This window comes from Eptesicus fuscus, chromosome 14 (genome assembly GCF_027574615.1).
Source record: "Eptesicus fuscus isolate TK198812 chromosome 14, DD_ASM_mEF_20220401, whole genome shotgun sequence".
In the NCBI taxonomy this organism is placed as follows: Eukaryota; Metazoa; Chordata; class Mammalia; order Chiroptera; family Vespertilionidae; genus Eptesicus; species Eptesicus fuscus.
Window position 1 is genome coordinate 13,241,802 of NC_072486.1, and position 22,693 is coordinate 13,264,494.

At 42.7% G+C, this 22,693-nt stretch overlaps 1 protein-coding gene across 4 annotated transcripts in view; it reads left to right on the forward strand.

Moving 5' to 3' along the window:
* The window catches only part of IGF2BP3 (insulin like growth factor 2 mRNA binding protein 3), a 96,804-nt gene extending 74,542 nt beyond the window's left edge, over positions 1 to 22,262 (forward strand). For 2 of the 4 annotated variants that reach the window (XM_054726414.1, XM_054726415.1), the window contains 8 exons: positions 2,169 to 2,304; positions 3,966 to 4,091; positions 14,869 to 14,886; positions 16,887 to 16,988; positions 18,730 to 18,804; positions 20,088 to 20,219; positions 20,897 to 21,010; positions 21,793 to 22,262. In XM_054726414.1, the coding sequence (XP_054582389.1) occupies positions 2,169 to 2,304; positions 3,966 to 4,091; positions 14,869 to 14,886; positions 16,887 to 16,988; positions 18,730 to 18,804; positions 20,088 to 20,219; positions 20,897 to 21,010; positions 21,793 to 21,891 (802 nt within the window). In that variant the 3' untranslated portion in view covers positions 21,892 to 22,262. Of the gene's footprint in view, positions 1 to 2,168; positions 2,305 to 3,965; positions 4,122 to 5,020; positions 5,062 to 6,881; positions 6,887 to 14,868; positions 14,887 to 16,871; positions 16,989 to 18,729; positions 18,805 to 20,087; positions 20,220 to 20,896; positions 21,011 to 21,792 lie in introns of all 4 variants that reach the window. The other 2 variants (XM_054726412.1, XM_054726413.1) reach the window with 2 other exon arrangements.
* Positions 22,263 to 22,693: the final 431 nt, after the last annotated feature.

Sequence of the window (22,693 nt, forward strand, 5' to 3'; positions counted from 1 at the left end):
CAGTCCACCGTCTGCTGTCTGTCTCTAACCCATCTCGAAAGACTCTACTCCCACCAAAGAGGCAGGAGGCACGAAAGTTTTACATTCATATTCCCTCGCTGGTTTTTGGTCACGTGTGCTGACCTATATTCCCCACGGAATACAGAGAGCCCAGGTTATCATCCATTGATGTGTGAGACAGTAGCCCAGCGTTTGAGAGCTTATGACAGTGGGAAAGGTTTATGGGTCCCCTAGTCTGTGGGTCAGGGGTTCAGGAGCAGCTCGCCTTGTGGCTTTGCTCAGCTCTCATGTTGCTGACAAGTCAGTGCTGCCTGGTGGTGTGAGGCCTCAGCTCCTCCCCACAGGGGCCGCTCCACATGGCTGCTCGGGGTCCCCAGGACACGAGACACGGCAGCTGGATGATCCGAGAGCAGGACGGAAGCGGCAGTGTCTTTGTAACACTGCCTCAGAAGTCGCGGCCTCTCTTGCTATTCCGTGTGGGGAGGGGTCGTCCTGGAGGCTGGCTACCACACCTGGGGTCCACAAGGCTCTGGAATGATGGGAAAGGTTTCTCTTTTTCTGAGCGTGCCTACCCCTGGTTTCCATCAGAGTACCGGGAAAAAGATAGGTGGGAGGAGGCGGATGGACTAAGGTGGGAGGAGGCGGATGGACTAAGGAGAACTGAGCACCGGGTTTGTGTAGCACAGAGTTCTCAAGGGAGGAGGAGGTGGGGAAGGAGGAGGGTCCTGTGTGACTAAATAAATAAAGACAGACACTAAGTGGTAAATAAAATACATGGTCCCACCCTGTCTTGATGTTTATGCTCAGAAAAGGGAGGGTTTTAAGTGGAAAAAAATCTTAAAAGCTATTCTGAAAGCAGCTATTTTGAAAATTGTAATATAAAAGCTTGGCAGGGGCAAGGTGGGTTGAAAACGGAGATTAGAAATGCACTTCTTCTTTAAATAGTCTAAGACAAACAGTACGTCGATGTTTACATTTTTAGGAAGTTGGAGGAAAAAAGGAGTAATACCCCGTTCATCTGTCTCAAGTTTAGCATACAGTATTCTGCTAGTCATGAAAATGAGAATTGTCACTCTGGGAATCTGAAGGAGAGCTGGACCAATAGTCCATCTCCTCCCGCGCTGTGTCCTTACTTTCCATGGCACTGGCGCAGGCGTCGATGCCTCACATGTCACCGGAGGGCTTGGAAGCTTCAGCAGGACCTGGGTCGGGCAGGGGTTTCTGAATATTGCTGCAGCATTCTCATTTTTTACTTTTCTAGTTGGTCACCCAGGGACCCTTTTAAAAAAATTTATGTAGTCAAAATGGATTGAAAAATAAAATTAAAAAATAAAAAACAAAATAAAGCCGAGACCGGTTTGGCTCAGTGGATAGTCGGCCTGCGGACTGAAGGGTCCCAGGTTCGGTTCCGGTCAGGGGCATGTGCCTTGGCTGCGGGCACATCCCCGGTGGGGGTTGTGCGGGAGGCAGCTGATCGATGTTTCTCTCTCATCAATGTTTCTGGCTCTCTGTCCCTCTCTCTTCCTCTCTGTGGAAATCAATAAAATATATTTAAAAACAAAATAAAAAGATGGATTGATTTACATGATTTCCTCCAGCGTACTTTATCTAAATTCTAAGCTTACTGGCAAAGAGGAAGTGTGTACATGTGAACTCTGGTTTGCCTTTGAAACATTTCCATGCTTATTCCTTGCCTGGTGACCCAGAAAATGCAGTTGCTGGAGAATGCCAATTATGCTTAGAACTGGTCAGTGCAGACAGGGAACATACTCATTAAAGGTTATGTACATCTGGTTCTTGGTTTCTGCTAAAACTCTGTCCTTCCAATCATGCTCTTTATATTTCACTGTTAAATTGTGGAAGTGGTTCAACCTTAGGTGGCCAAGAAGTCCCCTGTGTTTAAACCATGAATTTAATTGAACCACGTGTGCCCAGTGCTTTTTATTGAGAAGGTGGGTGGGGAAGTGTTTTCTCTCCCTGGCTTTACTGTTCTTGGATTTGTGTCTTTTGGGGCTCACTCCGTTTTCATCATATCTAACTGCCCACTTTTACAACTTGCCAGCCCCCTCATTTGGGTTTTAATTGCCATCTGTGGCTGAACTGTTACTACGACTCTCTTCCTCCCATAATTTTCATAATCTTTCTCTCCCTCCGTTTTCAATCTGCAGATTGCAGGAATTGACGCTGTATAATCCGGAGCGCACCATCACAGTGAAAGGCAGCGTGGAAACGTGTGCCAAAGCTGAGGAGGAGATAATGAAGAAAATCAGGGAGTCTTATGAAAACGATATTGCTTCTATGAATGTTAGTTTTAATACCTAGGGCGTGTGTTTATTTTGATGAAGTTAAAAGATGTTTTCAATTGCATTGATATTGATTCCTTTAATGGGTTGTCATTAGATTAGGTTCTCACTGGTTTTTAGCACCGTAGGGAAGTGCCCTGGAGGACACAGGCTCTGACAGTCGGCTTGGCTATCTCTGAGCTTTTAGAAAGTATTTAGTCTTTGAGACTTAGCTCCCTTATCTGTGAGGTGAGACTAATACTTACCTTAAAAAGGTTAATATCACCTCACAATGTTAATTTGAAGGAAATTAATACAGTAGAGGCATGTGAAGTGTGTTTGAATCCCAGTTCACCTGTTTATTAACTGCAGCTCTTTTCTTTTTTTAAAAATACATTTTATTGATTTTTTACAGAGAGGAAGGGAGAGGGATAGAGAGCTAGAAACATCGATGAGAGAGAAACATCAACCAGCTGCCTCCTGCACACCCCCCTACTGGGGATGTGCCCGCAACCAATGTACATGCCCTTGACCAGAATCGAACCCGGGACCTTTCAGTCCGCAGACCGACGCTCTATCCACTGAGCCAAACCGGTTTCGGCCAGCTCTGTTTTCTTGTACAATTTATTTGGTCTTTCTGAGCATCAGTTTCCTCATCTGTAAAATAGGGGTACTGCCTACATTGCATGCCTGTTAGAATTACAGTAGATAACAGTGCGTGTAAAACTACTGTTATGAATATGAATATAAATTTAAAACTTGGTTCCTTGGAGATAAAAATAATCTGTGTAGCGACTAGAACATAGTGAATTGTTGATGTTCCTTAACGGATGGAATGGTGCTCACGATGTAACATTGGTAAAGTTCATCTTGAATTTTCAAGTAAATGTTTGAAAAAAAAAATTGTCCTCAATTGGGCCTGTCATCTGAAACATTACACCTAACAGAAGGGAAATGTAAAGATGTTATCACCTTTGTGAGGGGAGCTTAGAATGCTAATCACTTTAGTCCACTTGACTGCCTTCCTACCTTCACATTGTCACTGCTCATCCAAATGTTCGCGTTAACTGGGAGTAAATCCAACTCCACAGGCCTTTTAAAAGGGTTCTCAAGTACGCGCAGGTCTCAGCTCTCTGATCTCCACCTCACTTTCTCAGCCCTTATAAAATTAAACGGAAACAAACTCTCCTCAAGGATAAGTTCAGTTGTAGGAGCTATGCGGAGAGGACCTGATTTCCAAAGGCCTTGACTTTGTTTTAGGCCTTTAGACCCACGACTCCAAATTTTATCCGGAAGTAAAGATCTCTTAATAGTTCGTTCTCTATATTTGGTTTACTTTGCAGTGAACAAATCTTGTTCGCATACTTCTTCAACGGGTGCACGATTGTCTGTCTGTCTGTACCGTGTGCTACGGTATAGAGTATGTCTTGGAGCTCTGAGCTGCCCTGAGAAACTCCGTGTGGCTTCAGATCAAGGAGGAGGCACACAAGCACACGGATTTTAAATACCAAGAAGTGTGAACAGATATGAACTATCTGCTCAAGTGTGTCACAGGAAACATCTGCTTTGTTCTAAAACTTTTGTGTCAGATGATTTTCTTTCACGAGACAAGAGGTCACAGTCTGAATATTGTCACTTAGAAATGCTCACTTACACTGGCTCTTTTTAATTTTACCATTGCAGCTTCAAGCACATTTAATTCCTGGATTAAACCTGAATGCCTTGGGTCTGTTCCCGCCCACTTCAGGGATGCCACCTCCCACCTCAGGGCCCCCTGCAGCCATGACTCCCCCTTACCCACAGTTTGAGGTAAGACGATGCGCCTCTGCTTTCTTCATGGTTGAGCGGGGGAACATGGCTGCCTTTGAGTGTGTGATGTGAGCTGTTTTTTTGGGGGAAATCTTAATATAAAACCTGGTTCCCATGTGATCTGGAATTAGTTTAGAGCCAGCACATGCTTTCTGCTTCCAGTCAATAGGACCTTCTTTCCTATCCCTTGTAGACACAGGACTTATTACTGGGGCTTTGGGGTGGCAGGCACAGTTGTCAGCATGTGTTTTCAAAGGTCAAAAGTTTGAGACTTTGCAGAGGGGGAAAGAGGTTACTTATTTTTAAATATTGAAGAAAAGGATTTTTAAAAGTCTTCATCTTTAATTGCTTTGAAAGATCAGTAAAAACTGGACTTTTTCATTTTGAGTATTTGTACTTTTTAAAACTATGAACTCAGTTTTGTGTGCAAATGTTAAATGGCTTTTATTTATTTTGTAAACAGTTTAAGAAATAAACCTTATTTTTATATTTGCTTTTTAAGAATAGCATTTTCCCTGAGGTCAGAAAGAGGACACCAGTGATAGTATGAAAATAATTGCAGCATAGTAGACACCTTATCCAATAATTCTTTTTGAAAGTAAGTCATTTATATTATCAATGATAATTGGGGGTAGATAATCATGTGAAATAAAATTGACGCTGTTCTGGGGTCTTCCTTCATGCTTTTGTTTTTATATCTCTCCCTTCCTGTTTGGCTCTCTTTATCATGTAACGTGTTTTTTTTGTTTGTTTGTTTGTGTTTCTTTTATGTGCTTTTTTTAAAAAAAAAATTATAAATCTTTATTATTATTACAGTTGTTTCTCCTTTTTACCCCCCCATAGCTCTCCTCCACCCGGTTCCCACCCCTCCCTCTGCCCTTACACTGTCCTCATCCATTGGTGTATGATATTTGTCCAGTCTCTTCCAGTACCCCCCACACAGACACCCCTTTCCCCCTGAGAATTATCAGTCCACTCCTATTCTATGCCCCTGATTCTATTATATTCACCAGTTTATTCTGTTCCTCAGATTTTGAATTCACTTGAGTTTTAGATTCACTTGTTGATAGATATGTATTTGTTGTTCATAATTTTTATCTTTACTTTTTTCTTCTTTTTCCTCTTTTTAGAGAATACCTTTCAGCTTTTCATATAATACTGGTTTGGTGGTGATGAACTCCTTTAGCTTTTTCTTATCTGTGAAGCTCTTTATCTGCCCTTCAATTCTGAATGATAACTTTGCTGGGTAGAGTAATCTTGGTTGTAGGTTTTTGCTATTCATCACTTTGAATATTTCTTGCCACTCCCATCTGGCCTGCATAGTTTCTGTTGAGAAATCAGCTGACAATCGTATGGGTGCTCCCTTGTAGGTAACTGTTTTTCTCTTGCTGCTTGTAAGATTCTCTCTTTGTCTTTTGCCCTTGGCATTTTAATTATGATGTGTCTTGGTGTGGTCCTCTTTGGATTTCTTTTGTTTGGGGTTCTGTGCGCTTCCTGGACTTGTAAGTCTATTTCTTTCACCAGGTGGGGGAAGTTTTCTGTCATTATTTCTTCAAATAGGTTTTCAGTCTTGCTCTCTCTCTTCTGGTACCCCCATAATTCTGATGTTGGTACACTTGAAGTTGTCCCAGAGGCTTCTTACACTATCTTCAACTTTCTGGATTCTCTTCTCTTCTTGCTTCTCTGGAGGAGTGTCCTTTGCCTCTTTTCATTCCAAATCTTTGACTTGATTCTTGCATTCCTCTAGTCTGCTTTTGGGTCTCTGTATAATATTTTTTGTTTCAGTCAGTGTATGTTTAATTTCTAGTTGGTCCTTTTTCATATCTTCGAGGGTCTTGCTCATATCCTCGAGGGTCTTGTTAAATTTATCGGCCTTTTCTAGGAAATTCTTGAAAAACCTTATAACCGTGGTTTTGAACTCTGTGGCCAGTTGTTTGTTCTCCTCCATTTCTTTCATTTGTGATCTGTTTCCTTGTCTCCTCATTTTTGCTGCTTCCCTGAGTTGGTAGGGTAGCTTTGTGTGCTGCTAGGTGTCCTATATGGTTCAATGGGTCAGCCTCCCAGTTACCTGAGGTGGACACTCTTGGTGCACCCCTTTGTGGACTGTGTGTACAGCCTTGTTGTAGTTAAGTCTTGATTGTTGTTGGTGTCACTGGGAAGAATTGACCTCCAGGCCAATTGGCTGTGAGGACCCGCTGTATCTATAATGGAAAAATTGCTGTGCTGGAGACACATTTATGGGGCAGGACTTGTTCCAATGGGGCTTTGGTGCTCACTGAGTCTGCCTCTTGAATGTGTCCCTTATGAGAGTGGTTGAAATCTGGTGTCGTCTCACACAGACCACTAGATACACTAGTTTCTGGATCTCCAATGGGGTTCAGGTCAGCTACTGTCTGAGGCTACCCAGCAGGAGCTACAGCAAGAACTACAGTTTTCTCCTCTTTGCTTGGGATTTGGCGGTTTTGGAGCAGTCTGACTGGAGCTGCAGTTTATTTGGTTAAGCTGCCACAGGGCAGGCCATTTATATGTAAAAGCCACTGTGTGGAGCCTGGGCAGCATTTGCATCTTCCCTGCAACTTACCTGCCACTCCCACATGTTTGGGCTTGGAAACCATATGACAAAGCCCATCAATCTAAGGATAGGCCTCAGAGTCCCAGCTCCATGTCGTGTGAATAGACTCACCGTGCCTTAAGTGGAACTGTCCACTACAGCCAAAGCGGTGTGAAGTAGCTGATGTGTTTGACCTTGATGCTAACCGGGGCAGGTGGAAGGAGCCCTGCAGGTGAGAGCCCAGGTCTGGCCCGGTGGAAGGAGCCCTGCAGGTGAGAGCCCAGGTCTGGCCCAGTTCTGCCCTGGGTTTGTGTCACCATAGGTCAGTCTCCTCTCGCTTTGGGTTTTTCTGACCTGAACAATGAAAAAACTGAACTAAATGAGTAATCTTGAAAGGCTCTTTTTTTTAGATCACACGTTTCTAGTTTTTAAAGAATTCAATAATGTAAGAAGTTGGAGAAGAGAGTAAAAGTGAACCGTAAGTGGGAATTGAGAGGATATGGGCTTCCCTCTACTATGCCTCCTAGAATCTTGATTACAAACAGGTGCATTTGTCATATGCTGAGGTTAGGGCAGATGTGTCCCTGGCAGTTCTGTGTAAAATTACATTTATTGAAAGCTACTAGGAGCTGATTCAGTGACTCTGTGCTGTAGAAGCTCTCCTCTAACCTCCACTTCTGCTAGCTGCCCTAACTAGCTTTCTCTTTGGGTAAGTCACCTAACTTCTCTGTTCCTCATTCTGTTTCTCTCTGCTGGTTGCATGTCATGTTCCAGTCAGTAAAGCCTTTCATACTACGAGTGGTAGCATGTCAGAACATTCTTGGACGTCATCATCATCTATACTTCAGTAGCAAAAGTTCTTAAATTTAATTGCTAGGTATCTATTTTTTAAGTATTCAATTAAAATAATATGATTATTCTTCGGATGTAGTCCATTTTCTGATTATACAGTTTTGTGTATTGGGTTTCTGTGCTGTTAAAAAATTGTTTTAAGAGAAGGGAGATCATATTAAGAACTTATACTTCTGAAGCACTTTTACAATTTGAAATGTCTGAGTGACTTAAACAAGTAGCAATTTTATTTTAAGAATGGGAGAAGGAGGTCAAGGATCTTTTTTAAATTTTTATTTTACTGATTTTTTTTTTTTTTTTAGAGAGGAAAGAAGCAGGGGGAGAGAGAGTAAGATAGAGAAACACAAGTGTGAAAAGGAAACATCCATCAGTTGTCTCCTGGACACAACCCAACAGGAGATCAAACCCAGGGTGTGCCCTGACCAGGAATCGAACCGGCAACCTTTTGGTGCACAGGACAACGCTTAACCAACTGAATCACCCTGGCCTAATCTTTACTTTAATGAAAGGGAGCCAAGAGTCGATGCAAGGAAGATCTCACTGCAATTAGGTGGTCTTTGGTTCTCCTGAGATTTTAAAACAAAATCGAGTAGGTGCTGCCATAGCCAGTTTGGTTCAGTGGATAGAGTGTCAGCCTGTGGACTGACACTGGGTTTGATTCCAGTCAAGTGCATGTGCCTGGGTTACGGGCTCAATCCCCAGTAGGGGGCATGCAGGAGGCAGTTAATCAATGATTCATTATTATTATTATTTTTTTTAAATATATTTTATTGATGTTTTACAGAGAGGAAGAGAGAGGAATAGAGAGTTAGAAACATCGATCAGCTGCCTCCTGCACCCCCCCCACTGGGGATGCGCCCGCAACCAAGGTACATGCCCTTGACCGGAATCGAAATCGAGTCCGCAGGCCGACGCTCTATCCACTGAGCCAAACCGGCCTCGGCCAATGATTCATTATTGATGTTTCTAGCTCTCCCCCGCCCCCCCCCCCCCCGCTCCCTTTCTTTGTGAAATCAATACAAATAAAAAATAATATACATATATATTTTAAAAATCAAGTAGGTGCAATTAGAAGCAGCCAATGAGAACAGGAAAAGATGCAGAAGCTGCCAGCAGGAAAGGCAGAAATACTTCAAGAGGGCAAGAGCTCAGAACCCCTACTGGCCTGGTGGTTCAAGGGCCGGAAAAAGACATTCTCATTCTTAAAGGGATAAAATGTGGACAGTCTTAGCAATCTGGTCTCTGAAAGATTCCAATGGGCATTTTATTCTATGTGTATTCTAGGCAGTGATAACATAGAATCCCCAACTTTAAACCGAACATTTCCGATTACATTGGTGCACCAGGTACCACCTAGCACATTAAATGCTAAGAAGAAAGGCAAATCTGTCTACCCAGCTGGAAAGGTTGACAAATTGTGTATATATTGCATGTGTTTGCTGAAGATAAGTGTGATCTTGTGGTTTTTCTATAGATTGTAACCTACTGCTAACTTCATCTCTCTATTCATCTTGGACCTCAAAGAATGTGTCAGGAATTAGCCATAGAACTAGAAAATGAAAAAGGAGATGTATTTTTGTAATCTACCTTTTTCTTCAAAGTGGAAGAAGTCTTTGCTTTTGCAATTGCCTTTTCCTCTCACAAGCACATCTGTGGGCAGTCCTGTCTTATATATTTGGTATATATTTTTACAAACTTTGTCATTATAGGTGATTATTAATGTGAGAACATTGCGCTATTTTGAACTTTTCTCCTCAAGTACATTCTCCTTGATGTTAACTACAGCATCATCATCACTCTTCAGAAATTTGGCAGAACACTATTATTTAACATGCAGGCCATGTCTAAATTTTCAAAGTTACCCCAACAATGTTCTCTATATCTCTTTTCAATAAAGAACCCAATCAAGGATCATGCATTGCATTTAATTGTCATATCTTTAGTCCTCCCCCTTCTTTTTTAACAGTACTCATCTGCAATGCCCCCTCCCCCCCTTTTTTCTTCCTTATGGTATTGACAGATCCAGGCTAGTGGTTTTTAGAGAACGTCTCCTAATTTGGATTTGATTGACTGCCTCAGATTAGGCTCAGATCAGACCTTTTATTGAGGCAGGAATATCTTGCAACCATGGGAAACAATCAGTGTCTCGTTATTGGTCATGTTAAGTTGGATCATATGATCAAGGCCAGGTCTGTTTGATTTTTCCATTATAAAAATACCTTTACCAATTGTGATTACGAAGCAATTAGTAGTACTTGGGGATTGTGTGTCTTTCACAGCAGTGGGTTGAATATCCATTGCTGACATTTGCCCAAAGCATGTGACTGTCTTAATGTCTTCTTTTACATTCATTAGTTGACAGTCTTCTATAAAATACAGCTTTTTCTGATCCATATGTTAAGGGTATGTATGTGTGTTTTGTTCATTATATTAGAACTTCCCCAGGCACAGGGTGGGGATTGGGGGTGAGACTAGGCATTATTATTTTGGAAAATGCCATAGATGACTCCCCTGTGTAGCCAAGGTTAACTAAAAACAGCTGCCGTTTCTTAACTGGGCCCCACCTTGGACTTAAATGGATCAGAATCTCAGTCGGAGTAGATGGAGGCTCAGAGCTTGTGGTTTTGTAAGGGTCGTCAGGAGCTTTTTGTTGCCCATTCATTGTCAGGAACTGCTGTTCTGGTCTGGAAAGAGTGTTTACTAGTCTGTGGAGGGTGGACTTAAATGTTGGAAAAGTATATCTCCTATCAAGACTAATGGCGTGGGAGACAATATATAGGATAAGTATAAACACACCACTCATATGTCCCTCTTTTTAACTTGTTTGAGGCTTTACTTTAAAGCATAGTGAGAAAACTCTCCCCGCCCCCCTCCCCCCTTTCTCTCACCACCTGTCATTCCAACCCATAGGCAACTATCAGGCCAAAGCTGTCTGTGGGATGCTGCCATATGTCTGTTTTCATGCTTCTAGATTTTGGCATGCTATATCATCAAGATTAGGTTTGGCTGTGTGTTTGGAGTGAAAAAATGTGGTTAAAATGAATTTCCCTTTTTTAAGAGAAGAGTTGGAGGGCAGACAATCCCAAGTAGCTCTGGTGGTAGTTCTGCTATATCATCTAGGGCCGGCCACCTGTTGGCTTAGCACACTATCTCCTGGTCCAGGGTGACCGCTCAGGCTCCAACCATTGAGTCTGATTCCAGCCAGCAAGAAGGATGAAGGATCAAAATTGGAAGTCACCTCATTTAAAGAGGCTGCCTGAAGATAGCTTTTCACACTTCCACTGGTGTCCTATTTGCTGGAACATAATACCTGTCCACTTCGACCTGCAAGAGAAGCTGGGAAACTGAGTCTGTAACTAAAGAGATGAGCAGGTGTCAGGGATGGCTGTTTGCACCCTGGACTTAGCAGTATTGCATGTTAAAGGGGTCTCTTTGGCGCTTGGAAGGGAGGAGGTAAACTTTCAAGGTCCTCCCACCTCTCTACCCCTCCCCCCACCCCTACCTCCCTACCCCCGAAAACCAGGAGACTCTTAATTAATTCTGGAGGAGAAAATTCCATGTCCTAGTTCCACTCACTCCTGCAGATTATTTTCATCGAATAAAGGGAAAACACCATTTTCAGAGAATCATACTGTCTCTGGATACCAATTAGCGTCAAGTCTACTTCCAAATAACTGTCAGGGAATTTTTTGGCTTAATGTTTGAGAGAACAATTCTTTAACAGTTTTGTTTTAGGATATAACTTCACGGGAGAGGAATACTTCGTTGGAATAGCTATGCCTTTACTGTATTAGTAGACTGTTCTTTTTCTAAACCCAAATCACTAATAAGTGGTCACCCCTTTTTGAAACAAATACACCGACGACTATTTTTAAAGGCAATAGTGAAATTTACCAAAGCTTTATTTTTTTTGCTTGCCATTGCTTCCTGCAGTCCTTTTATTCCCTTTGGCTTCATTTTTCTTCTTCTGAAGAACATAATATGGGAGGTCTGGGATATTTTTTAAACGCGGGGTAGAGAGAGAAAGGCTGGCAGGCATTTACCACGGCCAGGAGCCACCGCTGCTGCAGGGAAGCCTGCTGCTCCTTAGAAGCTCCCCTACGGAAATCAGTTACTAAGTCAGCTCTTCACCGCGATGCCCTGTAGTTAGCAGTAAGTCTCTGCTTTTACTTTACGTGTATATTGCCTGGCAAGGAGGTTTTGATGGCAAAATGTTTCAAAGAATCTGACTTTTTATGTAGTGCTTCCTCTTTCTTTTACAGTTGGTTCATTTTCTTGTCCCTCCTATTTCCTCACTTCTGCTTTGTAATATGATAGAATGGATGCATCTTGTCTTTGGATAAATTCCTTGCCTCTGTTCATACTCTTCTCCCTGGAACCTGCCAGGTTGATTATTCCCATAGAGCCGAAGAGTTGGTTCTTCCAACAGACAAAAAGTCTGCAGTTCCGCCTAGCAGCTGGCTCATGCAGTACTTAATTGGCAAACTTCGAGTTTATAAATGACAGGAAATGCTCCTTTCAGAAATGCTCAAACAGTAGGGAAGAGGCAATTGGCAGCCAGTGAGCAGAGCAAGAGCTGGAGTTGGCACACATCGTCACCCACACAGCAACATCCATAGCTTGACAGTGTTGGCAGCTTGCTTTGGCGTTGGCAGAAGTTAGACCAAGTGCTGTTGTCTTAATTTTGGTAGTGCCTTTGGAGTCTCCCCAAAAGTCTCCAAATAATAGCATCATCTCTTAAAATTGCTAACTTCCTGCTTATGGAAGAGGTAAGAAAGGTGAGCAGTTCCTTAGGTCTTAGCCAGTTTCAGGTGCTCTTCAAGAAACAAAATAGGAGTTGAAAGGAATTTTTAGATCAGATGGCTGTTTCGTGGAGTCTCTGAGTCCTGAGGATTTCTTACTATGGGTACAGCTCTTTTGTCAGTAAACAATTTCAAAGTAAATAATCCCTGGCACACATTAATTACCTCTAAGAGGCCCTGATAACTTGTTATGGGGGGAAAGTTTCTTTGCCCTTTTTTTTTTTTTTTTTAAGATTTCAATATTCTTTTCAGGTCATGGAATTGAGTCATGGAACTCAATTCCAGTTCCAGATGAAAATCCATTGAAACAAAACAAAGAAACCCAGGAGTATCTATTTTACAAGCCCAAGGAAAACACTGGCGTCCCTCCAGGTTCCTGCAGGCTGCTCTTGTTGGCTGGCATGCACGTCTCCATGCCTTTGTCATGTCTTAGGTTCTGTTCCCCACAAAGTAAATACACTTAACCTTACTGTTTGCTCATTCTTGTATCATAGATGATTAGGAATTACTCATTGGCAGACTGCACCAGTTATGCAAACTTTCAGTTGAGCAGCTTTGTTCTTTTGTTTTTTCAAGCTCTAACATAGAGTCTGCCAACAACTCCAAAGGAAGTTCTGCCGATAGGCATCTGGCAGAAATCCACTGGGAAGCAGCTTGTGTCCTGTGAATATCCTTCACCTCTGAAGGTTTAGGAAAAGGGGTTTGAGATAACGCAGCTAACGTGAACTTAAACGCAGAGCGTGTAACAGCAAGGGCAATGCTGGTGAGTTTTTTCAAGCTCCATCTGAAGAGACTTGAATTCACAGGTGGAAGAGGCTTATCATACCCATTGTTCTGGTTTTAGTTTTGTAAGTAAACATGAAGTTATCTGCTTATCTTACGGCCCAAGTCCCGAAAACATGGCTTACTATGCTGAATCCCATGTAAGAATGCTTTGTACCAGAGAGCCAGTGTCATGATTGTCAAGGGGACAGGATGTTTATGTGAGGTGCCTTATATTCTCAGAGGAAAATTTCCTTTAAAAATAATTTAGGGTCAGGGAGATGCCTGGTGGATATGGAATTGGAGCAAAGGGAATTGGGCGATGTTCAGAAACGTCTTCATCAAGGCATCTGATGAGTCAACTTGGTATTAAGGTGCCAAGAGGACACGTCACTGTCAGGCTGGGCACCACCTCCTGGGGTGCTGTCTGCTTTGCTCGGACGCCTTTTGCATTGGACAGGTTCTGCTGCTGCTGCTTCATCCCCGTGCAGAGCACATTTCTGTCTACATGTGGTTCTTCCTTCAGGTGTTTGCCCTTCTTACCGTTCGGTTTTGGTCCTTTGGACCCTTCTCTATTGACCACCATTCCTTTTCCAAACGTGACACAACTTTTCTCTTAAACCCCCAACACCTCAACAAAGCAAATGCATCGATAGCCTTTCATCACTGGTGGGAAGATGATTTAGCTTTTGTTCAGCCTTTGAGCTTTGACGACAGTCTCTGCCTCCGAGCAGAGGCCTTCAGTCTTTTCCAGGCTGACACATGCCGGGGCTCTGCTGGCTGGACTCACGCTCACAGGATGATGCCCATTGCCTTCATCCTCTGAGGACATTCACTAGTCGCTCTCACAGGAAGAGTAGTGTTTACTAAGCAAATGAAATTTTCCTCTTACAGACACGGTAAATCATGCAGCGGATTTTTTTCTTCTTTTAGCTGCTAAGAAGCTGAGAGTCAAATTTGTGTAATAGCATTTCTGGCTTCATCTTCTCTCTTCTGTTCAGGTCTCTATGCTCTTATTTCTTCACCTTTGTTTTATCTTTTTAGGTTATGTGTACTTTGTAAGCAGCATAAAATCTTACTGGAACAAGGCCCAGAAAAAAATAATTATGGTCATGGCAAAATACAGTGGGACAATTCTGGGCGAGTTACACCTTAAGATTTAGGCTGATCATTTAAGAGGTCTTTATCACTGCCAAACTCCTCTCCCCTCAAAAAGTATATAATTCAGAAGAACATGATATGGATGTTCTCAGTGACAAAATATTTAGGTCCTAGCTTTACTTAAAAAAAAGAAAAGAAAAAGTGCCCTGGCTGGTTTGGCTCAGTGGATAGAGCACCGGCCTGCGGACTGAAGGGTCCCAGGTTCGATTCCGGTCAAGGGCATGTACCTTGGTTGCAGGCACATCCTCAGTAGGGGGTATGCAGGAGGCAGCTGATCGATGTTTCTAACTCTCGCTCTCCCTTCCTCTCTGTAAAAAAATCAATAAAATATATTTAAAAAAAGAAAAATTGGTTAAGCCCTGGCCAGTGTGGCTCAGTTGGTTGAGTGCCATCTCATGCACCGAGAGGATGCTGGTAATAGATGCTGACATTGAACACAGTTTATGGTCAGTGTCGGCATTAATTCAGTTGGTCTATCTAGTTATTAAAATACGATAGGCCTTAAAGGGTCCCTCAGGAATAAATGGCGAGTGCTAACTGGCAGGCTGAGGTATGGTGCTTTCCGAAAAAAGGCATGCTTCTTATGACTTGGAAATACTGAAGAATGAAGCAATCTTACTTGGTGTTCTTCACTGATGGATAGCAACAGCAGTCACCTGACCAAGCTGTGCAGGACAAGCCCCTATTACAAATCTCCACAGGCAAGAGTTCAATGATTAAAAAAAAAATAAAAAGAGTTTAGTGATAAGGCAATCTTCTGATGTTTATTCTAAAATGCTCTAGAGCAGTGGTTCTCAACCTTCCTAATGCCGCAACCCCTTAATACAGTTCCTCACGTTGTGGTGACCCCCAACCATAACATTATTTTCGTTGCTACTTCATAACTGTCATTTTGCTATTGTTAATGAATCGTAATGTAAATATCTGTTTTCCGATGGTGTTAGGCGACCCTGCTAGGAACCGCTGCGACCCAGAGGTTGAGAACCGCTAGCAGGGTCGCCTAAGACCATCGGAAAACACAGATATTTACATTACGATTCATAACAGTAGCAAAATGACAGTTATGAAGTAGCAACGAAAATAATTTTATGGTTGGGGGTCACCACAACATGAGGAACTGTATTGTGTTAGAGGGTCGCGGCATTAGGAAGGTTGAGAACCACTGCTCTAGAGCTACAAGAAAAGACTTCGTTTAGCTGACAGCTATGTTGTTTGTGTTCTGACATCCTGGGAAACAGGGAATACCAAAGAAATACCAAGCTATAAAGAAGATAGTGTGTCTATTTAGACAGATGCTGAAGAAATAAAATCCAGGACTCAGAGAAAAATCCAATGGTTTTTAGTAAGAATATTTCCTGGAGTTGAACTTTAGGTTCTCTTACAGGAAATATGAGGTACATGGTGGGGCTATAAAGGAACAAACTCAAGATAAGCAGAGTTTAGATGATTTTCATTTGTAGAAAACTAGGTGTTGGGGTCTAGAATCATACATTGCTGTGTTTTTCATAAGTGAGAAAGGCATGGTTTAAACTAAAATAACCCCCTTAATATGTATCTTACTGACTGCAAGGTACATTTATTAGCATGAGAATTTAGAAATATCTGTCAGTTTTAAATGGTTATGCTCTGATTCAGCATTTCTATTACATAAATTTTTAGAAGCATTTGTATAAGGGCAGAAGATTTATGTTTAAAGATTTTACATGAATTAGTGAAAAATTGGAAACCAGACTTTCTCAAGGTATTTATTTCAATGTTCACTTGAGGATATAGAGAGACGTAGACATGAGATACATCGATTGGTTGCCTTCTGTACACGCCCCATCTGGAGGTGGAACCCACAACCTAGGTATGTGCCCTGATTGGGAGTTGAACCCACGATCTTCAGTTGCATGGGATGACACTCCAACCAGCTGAGCCACATCAGCCAGGTCATGGTTTTTTTTTTTAAATTGATTTTTATTTTTTGTTAATCCTCACCCGAGGATATATTTTCTATTTTTTTATTTTCTTTTTAGAGAATGGAAGGGGTGGGGGGAAGAGAAACATCAATGTGAGAGACACACAGACTGGTTGTCTCCTATACACGCCTACCAGAGATCCTGTGTGCCAGGACCAGGAATCAAACCCACAACCTTTTTTTGGTATATGGGACAACGCTCCAACCACCTGGTCAGGTAAAGGTCTTTAAAGTAGTGTCCTCAGATACAACGAAATAACTGTCAGGTTAAGGTGAAGGAACAGTGGGTTTTTGTGTGATGTGATTTTATTCTCATAACTTTATTTACTTGTTAAGAATCTTCCTTGGATATAGTGATGGGGGAATCTTCATTGTATACATAATCTGTGCCTCTATTCCAATACATTTAAACTTTGTAACATTTATAGAACTTTTAAATCTATAATTTGGTGACATTTTCAAGTTTAAGAAAATTGTGTACAGAAGTGATAATTTAGATGCAAGTGCTTTCAGGATGAGTATATAAATAAGATTTTCTCGACCTGTTAGGTAAACTCATGTCAGTTTACTGCAGTGGTTTTCCTACAACTGTCCCAGTATTCCTGCTGAATGCAAAGCCCCCATCCCTGTGCCACGATAACAGCCTGATTGTATGCAACAAGCATGAACGTCCTGTGTTTCTTTTCCGACAGCAGTCAGAAACGGAGACTGTTCACCTGTTTATCCCAGCCTTATCTGTCGGTGCCATCATTGGCAAGCAGGGGCAGCATATCAAACAGCTTTCTCGCTTTGCAGGAGCTTCTATTAAGGTATGTTCTGCCGACTGTGGCTGCCCTGGAGCTTTAAATACAGTCTGTTACAGGAACATGAGTCTTCTTGATTCCTCATAATTTGAATCGAAGGTACAGTCTGTCCCAGTGATGGGCAACCTTTTGAGCTTGGTGTGTCAAACTTCGCCAAAAAAACTGAGCATAACTCGGGTAGTGTGTCACTTTGAGGAAAAAACTAACTCCAAGACTCTAGTCGCAAATGTTTCATCCTCGGCATGTGGCCGCGTGTCATCAGAAATGGCTACGCGTGTCAGTGCTGACACGCGTATCAGTGCTGACACGCGTATCATAGGTTCGCCATCACTGGTCTATCCTGAAGTTACTTTACTTTATATGGTACTCAGTGACAGTACTTGGAGGGAATTTATCAGTTTCTTGCTCACACTGAACACTTGGGGGGCTCTGATGCACGAGGGCCGAAGACCACTCTGAATAGCAGTGGTGTAGTGACGGGGGCATGGGCGGTGGAGATACAGACCCACCTCTCCCTCCAGCTCTATTGGCTGTGTGATCATGGGCCAGCTAACGCAACTGCTCCAGCCTTCCGTCTGCCCATGTGTAAAGTAGAGGCAATGCCTTGTCAGAATGTAGTGAGGATTAGTTGAGGGGCTGCAAATGGACTTTTACATTAGGACCAGGCATAGTGTAAGGACAAGTGTGTGGCAGGAGCAATCTAATCTAATAATAGACAAATATGCAAATTGACCGCACCTTCGCTTCACATAAGCCACGCCCACCAGCCAAGCCACGCCCACCAACCAATCAGGACGAGTATGCAAATTGCCCCAACAAAGATGGCGGCTAATTTGCATATCAAGACAGTGTCGAAAGAAGCCAAGAGCTGCAAAGGGGAGTAAAGCTTCGAAGAAGCAAGCAAGCCAGGGGGGCGGGGGAGGAGAAGGGAGGAGCGAAGTCAGGGCCGTAGGCGAAGGGAAACGAAGGGAAACGAAGGCGGGCTGGAGGAGAAGGCGGGGCCGGTGACAAGGGCGGGGCAGAGGCGGGGCCGGGGGCGAAGGGAAACGCGGGCGGGCTGGAGGAGAAGGCGGGGCCGGTGACAAGGGTGGGGTGGAGGCGGGGCCGGGGGCGAAGGGAAACGCGGGCGGGCTGGAGGAGAAGGCGGGGCCGGTGACAAGGGTGGGGTGGAGGCGGGGCCGGGGGCGAAGGGAAACGCGGGCGGGCTGGAGGAGAAGGCGGGGCCGGTGACAAGGGCGGGGTGGAGGCGGGGCCGGGGGCGAAGGGAAACGCGGGCGGGCTGGAGGAGAAGGCGGGGCCGGTGACAAGGGCGGGGCGGAGGCGGGGCCGGGGCCGAAGGGAAAAGCAGGCTGGCCGGAGGAGAAGGTGAGGCGGGCGGCAAGGGCGGGGCGGAGGCGGGCGACAATGGCGGAGCAAAGGGAAACGCGGGCGGGCTGGAGGAGAAGGTGAGACGGGTGATAAAGGCGGAGCGGAGGCGGGGCCGGGGACGAAGGGAAACGCGGGCGGGCCGGAGGAGAAGGCGAGGTGGGCGGCAAGGGAGGAACGGAGGTGGGGTAGAGTGCAGCAGGAAATCCCATTGCAGGAATTTTCCTGCAACGGGAAAGCTAGTAACTAATAAACCCATATTAATTATTGTCTCTTCATAACTTCCTTCCGGAAGGCTTTCTACATATCACTAAGTCAGGTGCTAACGTCAGGCTGGTTTGTGTAACCTTTCTATCATAACCCCTTGATGGGTCTGTTCCAGATTGCTCCGGCCGAAGCACCAGATGCGAAAGTGAGGATGGTGATTATAACGGGGCCACCGGAGGCCCAGTTCAAGGTATGTACTCTGGAGTCTGTGCACAGGTAGCAAATGGATGGATGTGGAGAATATGAATGCCTTCTTTTCAGGAACTCTAACCTGGCTTCTCCCTTAAATGTATCTAATACTCAGTAAAAACAATTTCTGGATGGAAATTTCTAAGACTAAGAACAGAGAAGAGGAGTATTTGAGATCTTGCTTGCCAGCCACTGTGGTCAGCTTGGCACAAATACAATCTTATAAAAATTAGAACTGTATACTTGAAACGTAATTTTTCTGACCAATGTAACCCCAATAAATTAAATTTAAAAAAAAAAAAAAAGAGAAACAAACCCCCAATTACATTTCAAAACCAAAGCCTTTGTTTTGAGAGTTCTTTAGTGGTTTTTGGATTTACCTGTCTCCCGAAAGAGAATTTGCTCAATGCCTCGTTATATGTGAAGGTGAGCCCTTAATACTGAAATCTACAAACCTGCCTGGTTAATATGCCTTGGAAAACTTGTTCTCAAATTTTCCTTGCCCCTGAGAAGCCATAAACTTGAATTAAAATGCCTTTTCCTCTTACCCTTGGATTAACTGTTAGCCCCAGTTCATTATCTCTCTACTCACTCTTGTCCAATTAAACTTAACTCTGACTTTTTTCCTTTGGTACAGAGCAGAGCAAACTAATGGTAATACACCATAGGGGAGGTTTCTTCTGTGTAACTTCTAGTTGTATGCAGTAGGTGACAGGATGTGCTGACTGTAAATATCAGAAGTATGTGTTAACTTTTTGTAGTCTTATTCAAAGTAGAAACCACCTGGTTAAGAGGAAAAAACTATTCCTCTCAGCAGGTTTCTCACTGGCCCATTTAGACAAGAGCTGGCTTCCTGTGAGCCCAGCACAGCTGGCTCTGTTAGTTCTTCCCTATGTCTCTTCTGCTCAGGAAAAATATAATTACTTTCTTATTGCCTGGAGGAGAGGTTTTACCTTTCAGATGGAGAGCAAATGGCCATTTGCCCACAAAAGTGATTTATTTTTAGTTAGGATGACTACTAATTAACTCCTTTAACTTTTGTCTAAAGAATATGGTTCATTCTCTCATCAATCATTCAGTTGACTCATCTGTGACATGCAGTTCCGGTCAACCTTTTCCAGGGCTTCCTAACTTCTCAGTCTCTTATGCGATCTTCAGTCTATCAAATGCAGAGGTATCACTGGCAAAGGACTATCCAGTAGACTTGGGCCATTTTTAATGTTAAAGGACTTTTTGTCTCCTACATGAATGACACTGATTAATAGGCTATGTTCTCATCTGTAGGCTCAGGGAAGAATTTATGGAAAAATTAAAGAAGAAAACTTTGTTAGTCCTAAAGAAGAGGTGAAACTTGAAGCTCATATCAGAGTGCCATCCTTTGCTGCTGGCAGAGTTATTGGAAAAGGAGGCAAAACGGCAAGTACTTCAGCAAAACCTGTGCAGTGGTATGAAAGGGAGAGCATTGAAAGGTACTTAGGAGTTCCAAGTCTCTGAATTTTGGCTAATTTGTAAAAAGCAGGACCATCTGGGCCAAGGTTTGGAGAAGACTGTCTTTTGTTCCGCCTGAGTGTTGGTGTCAGCTACTGGTGGAAGTAATGCCTCTCTTTCAGACCACTTGGTGGGAGAAAACTCATTTATAAGGGGCATTTAGCATTTTTCTGTTGACATAACTCAGCTTTTAATTTTTACTGCACAATGACATGAGAAAAAACTTTTTAAATTTCATCTTATATAACTTGTAACTCTATAACTGAAAAAAAAAATGTTTCCCAGATTTAATACATGTAACTAAGTCATTTTCAAAGCTATTTACAATTTTGAAGTGATTGAGAGCATATACTTTGGAAGCCGACTCTCAGGGTTTGAATTTGGTTCTGTCATTCATTTGTGTGACTTTGGGCAAGTCAGTTTCTTTCCCTAAGCCTTGGTTTTCATCATCTTGCAACGGGGACAGTATTACTAACCGGACAGAATCATTAGTGGATTGGGTGAAATTTGTAAAGCCATAGCTAGTGTTTGGCATAGTAAGTGCTCAGGAAATGGTAACAAAAGACAAAACAAAACCTAACATGATTTGTATTTATCTTTTTCAGGTGAATGAGCTCCAGAATTTATCTAGTGCAGAAGTTGTTGTCCCTCGTGACCAGACGCCTGATGAGAATGATCAAGTGGTGGTCAAAATAACTGGTCACTTCTATGCTTGCCAGGCAAGTGGGCTCTGATGTGATAAGCAAGCTCTAATGCTTTTTTCCCAAATGGAAGCAATTTTCCTGTCGGTACCAAACACTTAAAAAAAATTTTAATTGGTTTATGTTTTCATATGAGTTGGTTTAATTCCAGGTGGTACAGAATTCGGGATAGAAAAAAGACTGAAGAACACACTCTGACAGGACTCTAGGCTGGGTCTACTTTGACCTCACAGCTAAGTTAAAAATGGCTGAGAAGAACTAAAGAGATGAGTCACTGCATTGTTACTATTAACAAAAGTTTTTTCTTAAGTGTACCACAGGCTCCAAGACAACACTTCGTTCTAGCTTATAGGTGGCAACAGATGCTGTGACAGGGAATTCAGATGTTAAAACAAATGGAATTGCCTCAGGCCCAAGGACTGGCTCACTTTTGCCAGATTTCTTAATTCCACTAATGGCCAGGAAGTACTTTTATCCTGAGTTTCTTCTATTTATGCTTTTCCTTGAAAGCCTTATCTTCCTCGTTCATCTCCTTGCCACCCTCACAGCTGGACATGGCCCCTTCCCCAGAAACTGAGCTCTGTCCCACCCCTGTGCCTATGCCTCCAGGTGGGCCCATTGATTCTAGTGCCAAACACTTAATTCCTTTTAGCAGGTGACTTCAGAGACTACTAGCAAACTAATTAGTATGGATAATTAATCTTCAAATAAACTTGTTTGAAGTTTTTGAAATGGAAAAGTAAACCAACTTTGAGTAACCTTTGATCAGGTGGAAATTTCAAAACTCTCTCCTTCTGTAGGTTGCCCAGAGAAAAATTCAGGAAATTCTGACTCAGGTAAAGCAGCACCAACAGCAGAGAGCTCTGCAAAGTGGACCACCGCAGTCAAGACGGAAGTAAAGGCTCAGGAAACAGCCCACCACAGAGGCAGATGCCAAACCAAAGACAGATTGCTTAACCAACAGACGGGCGGCTGACCCCCCATCCAGAATCACATGCACAAGTTTGTACCTAGCCAGTTGTTTCTGAGGACCAGGCAACTTTCGAACTCCTGTCTCTGTGAGAATGTATACTTTATGCTCTCTGAAATGTATGACACCCAGCTTTAAAAAGAAAAAAATAAGGGGGAGGGAGGAAAAGAGGAGCTCTGCACTTCCCTTTTGTTGTATTTTCAGTGTAAAACTTTTCTAATTTTTCTTAATGTTCCCATTTATGCAAGAAATTGGCTTAGTGATGCACTCACTAAATTCATCAAATAAAAATAGATTGCTCCTAAGTGAGAATAGAATTATTATAGGAACTTAAATGTTAAGGTTTCAACATAGAAAAACTTCTGTTTTATTTTTATCTAACACTAACATGAATAACGTAAGGGAAGTGCTGAATGGTGTTGGCAGGGGTATTAAATGTGCATTTTTACTCAACTACCTCAGGTATTCAGTAATGCAATGAAAGCAAATTTTGTGGGTTTTTTTGAAATTTTTATATACTTTATAAAGATAAAAGTCCAACTGTTTTTTAAAAATAAAATTTAATTAGCTAACAGGCAAATAAAAATTTTTTTTACTTCTGGCTGGTGACAGTAAAGCTGGAAAATTAATTTCAGGTTTTTGAGGCTTTTTGACAGTTTTTAGTTGGAAAATCCAATAAATGTCCAGTGACATGGAGCAGTGCCTATGTTTGGAGAGCAGCAATACCATTT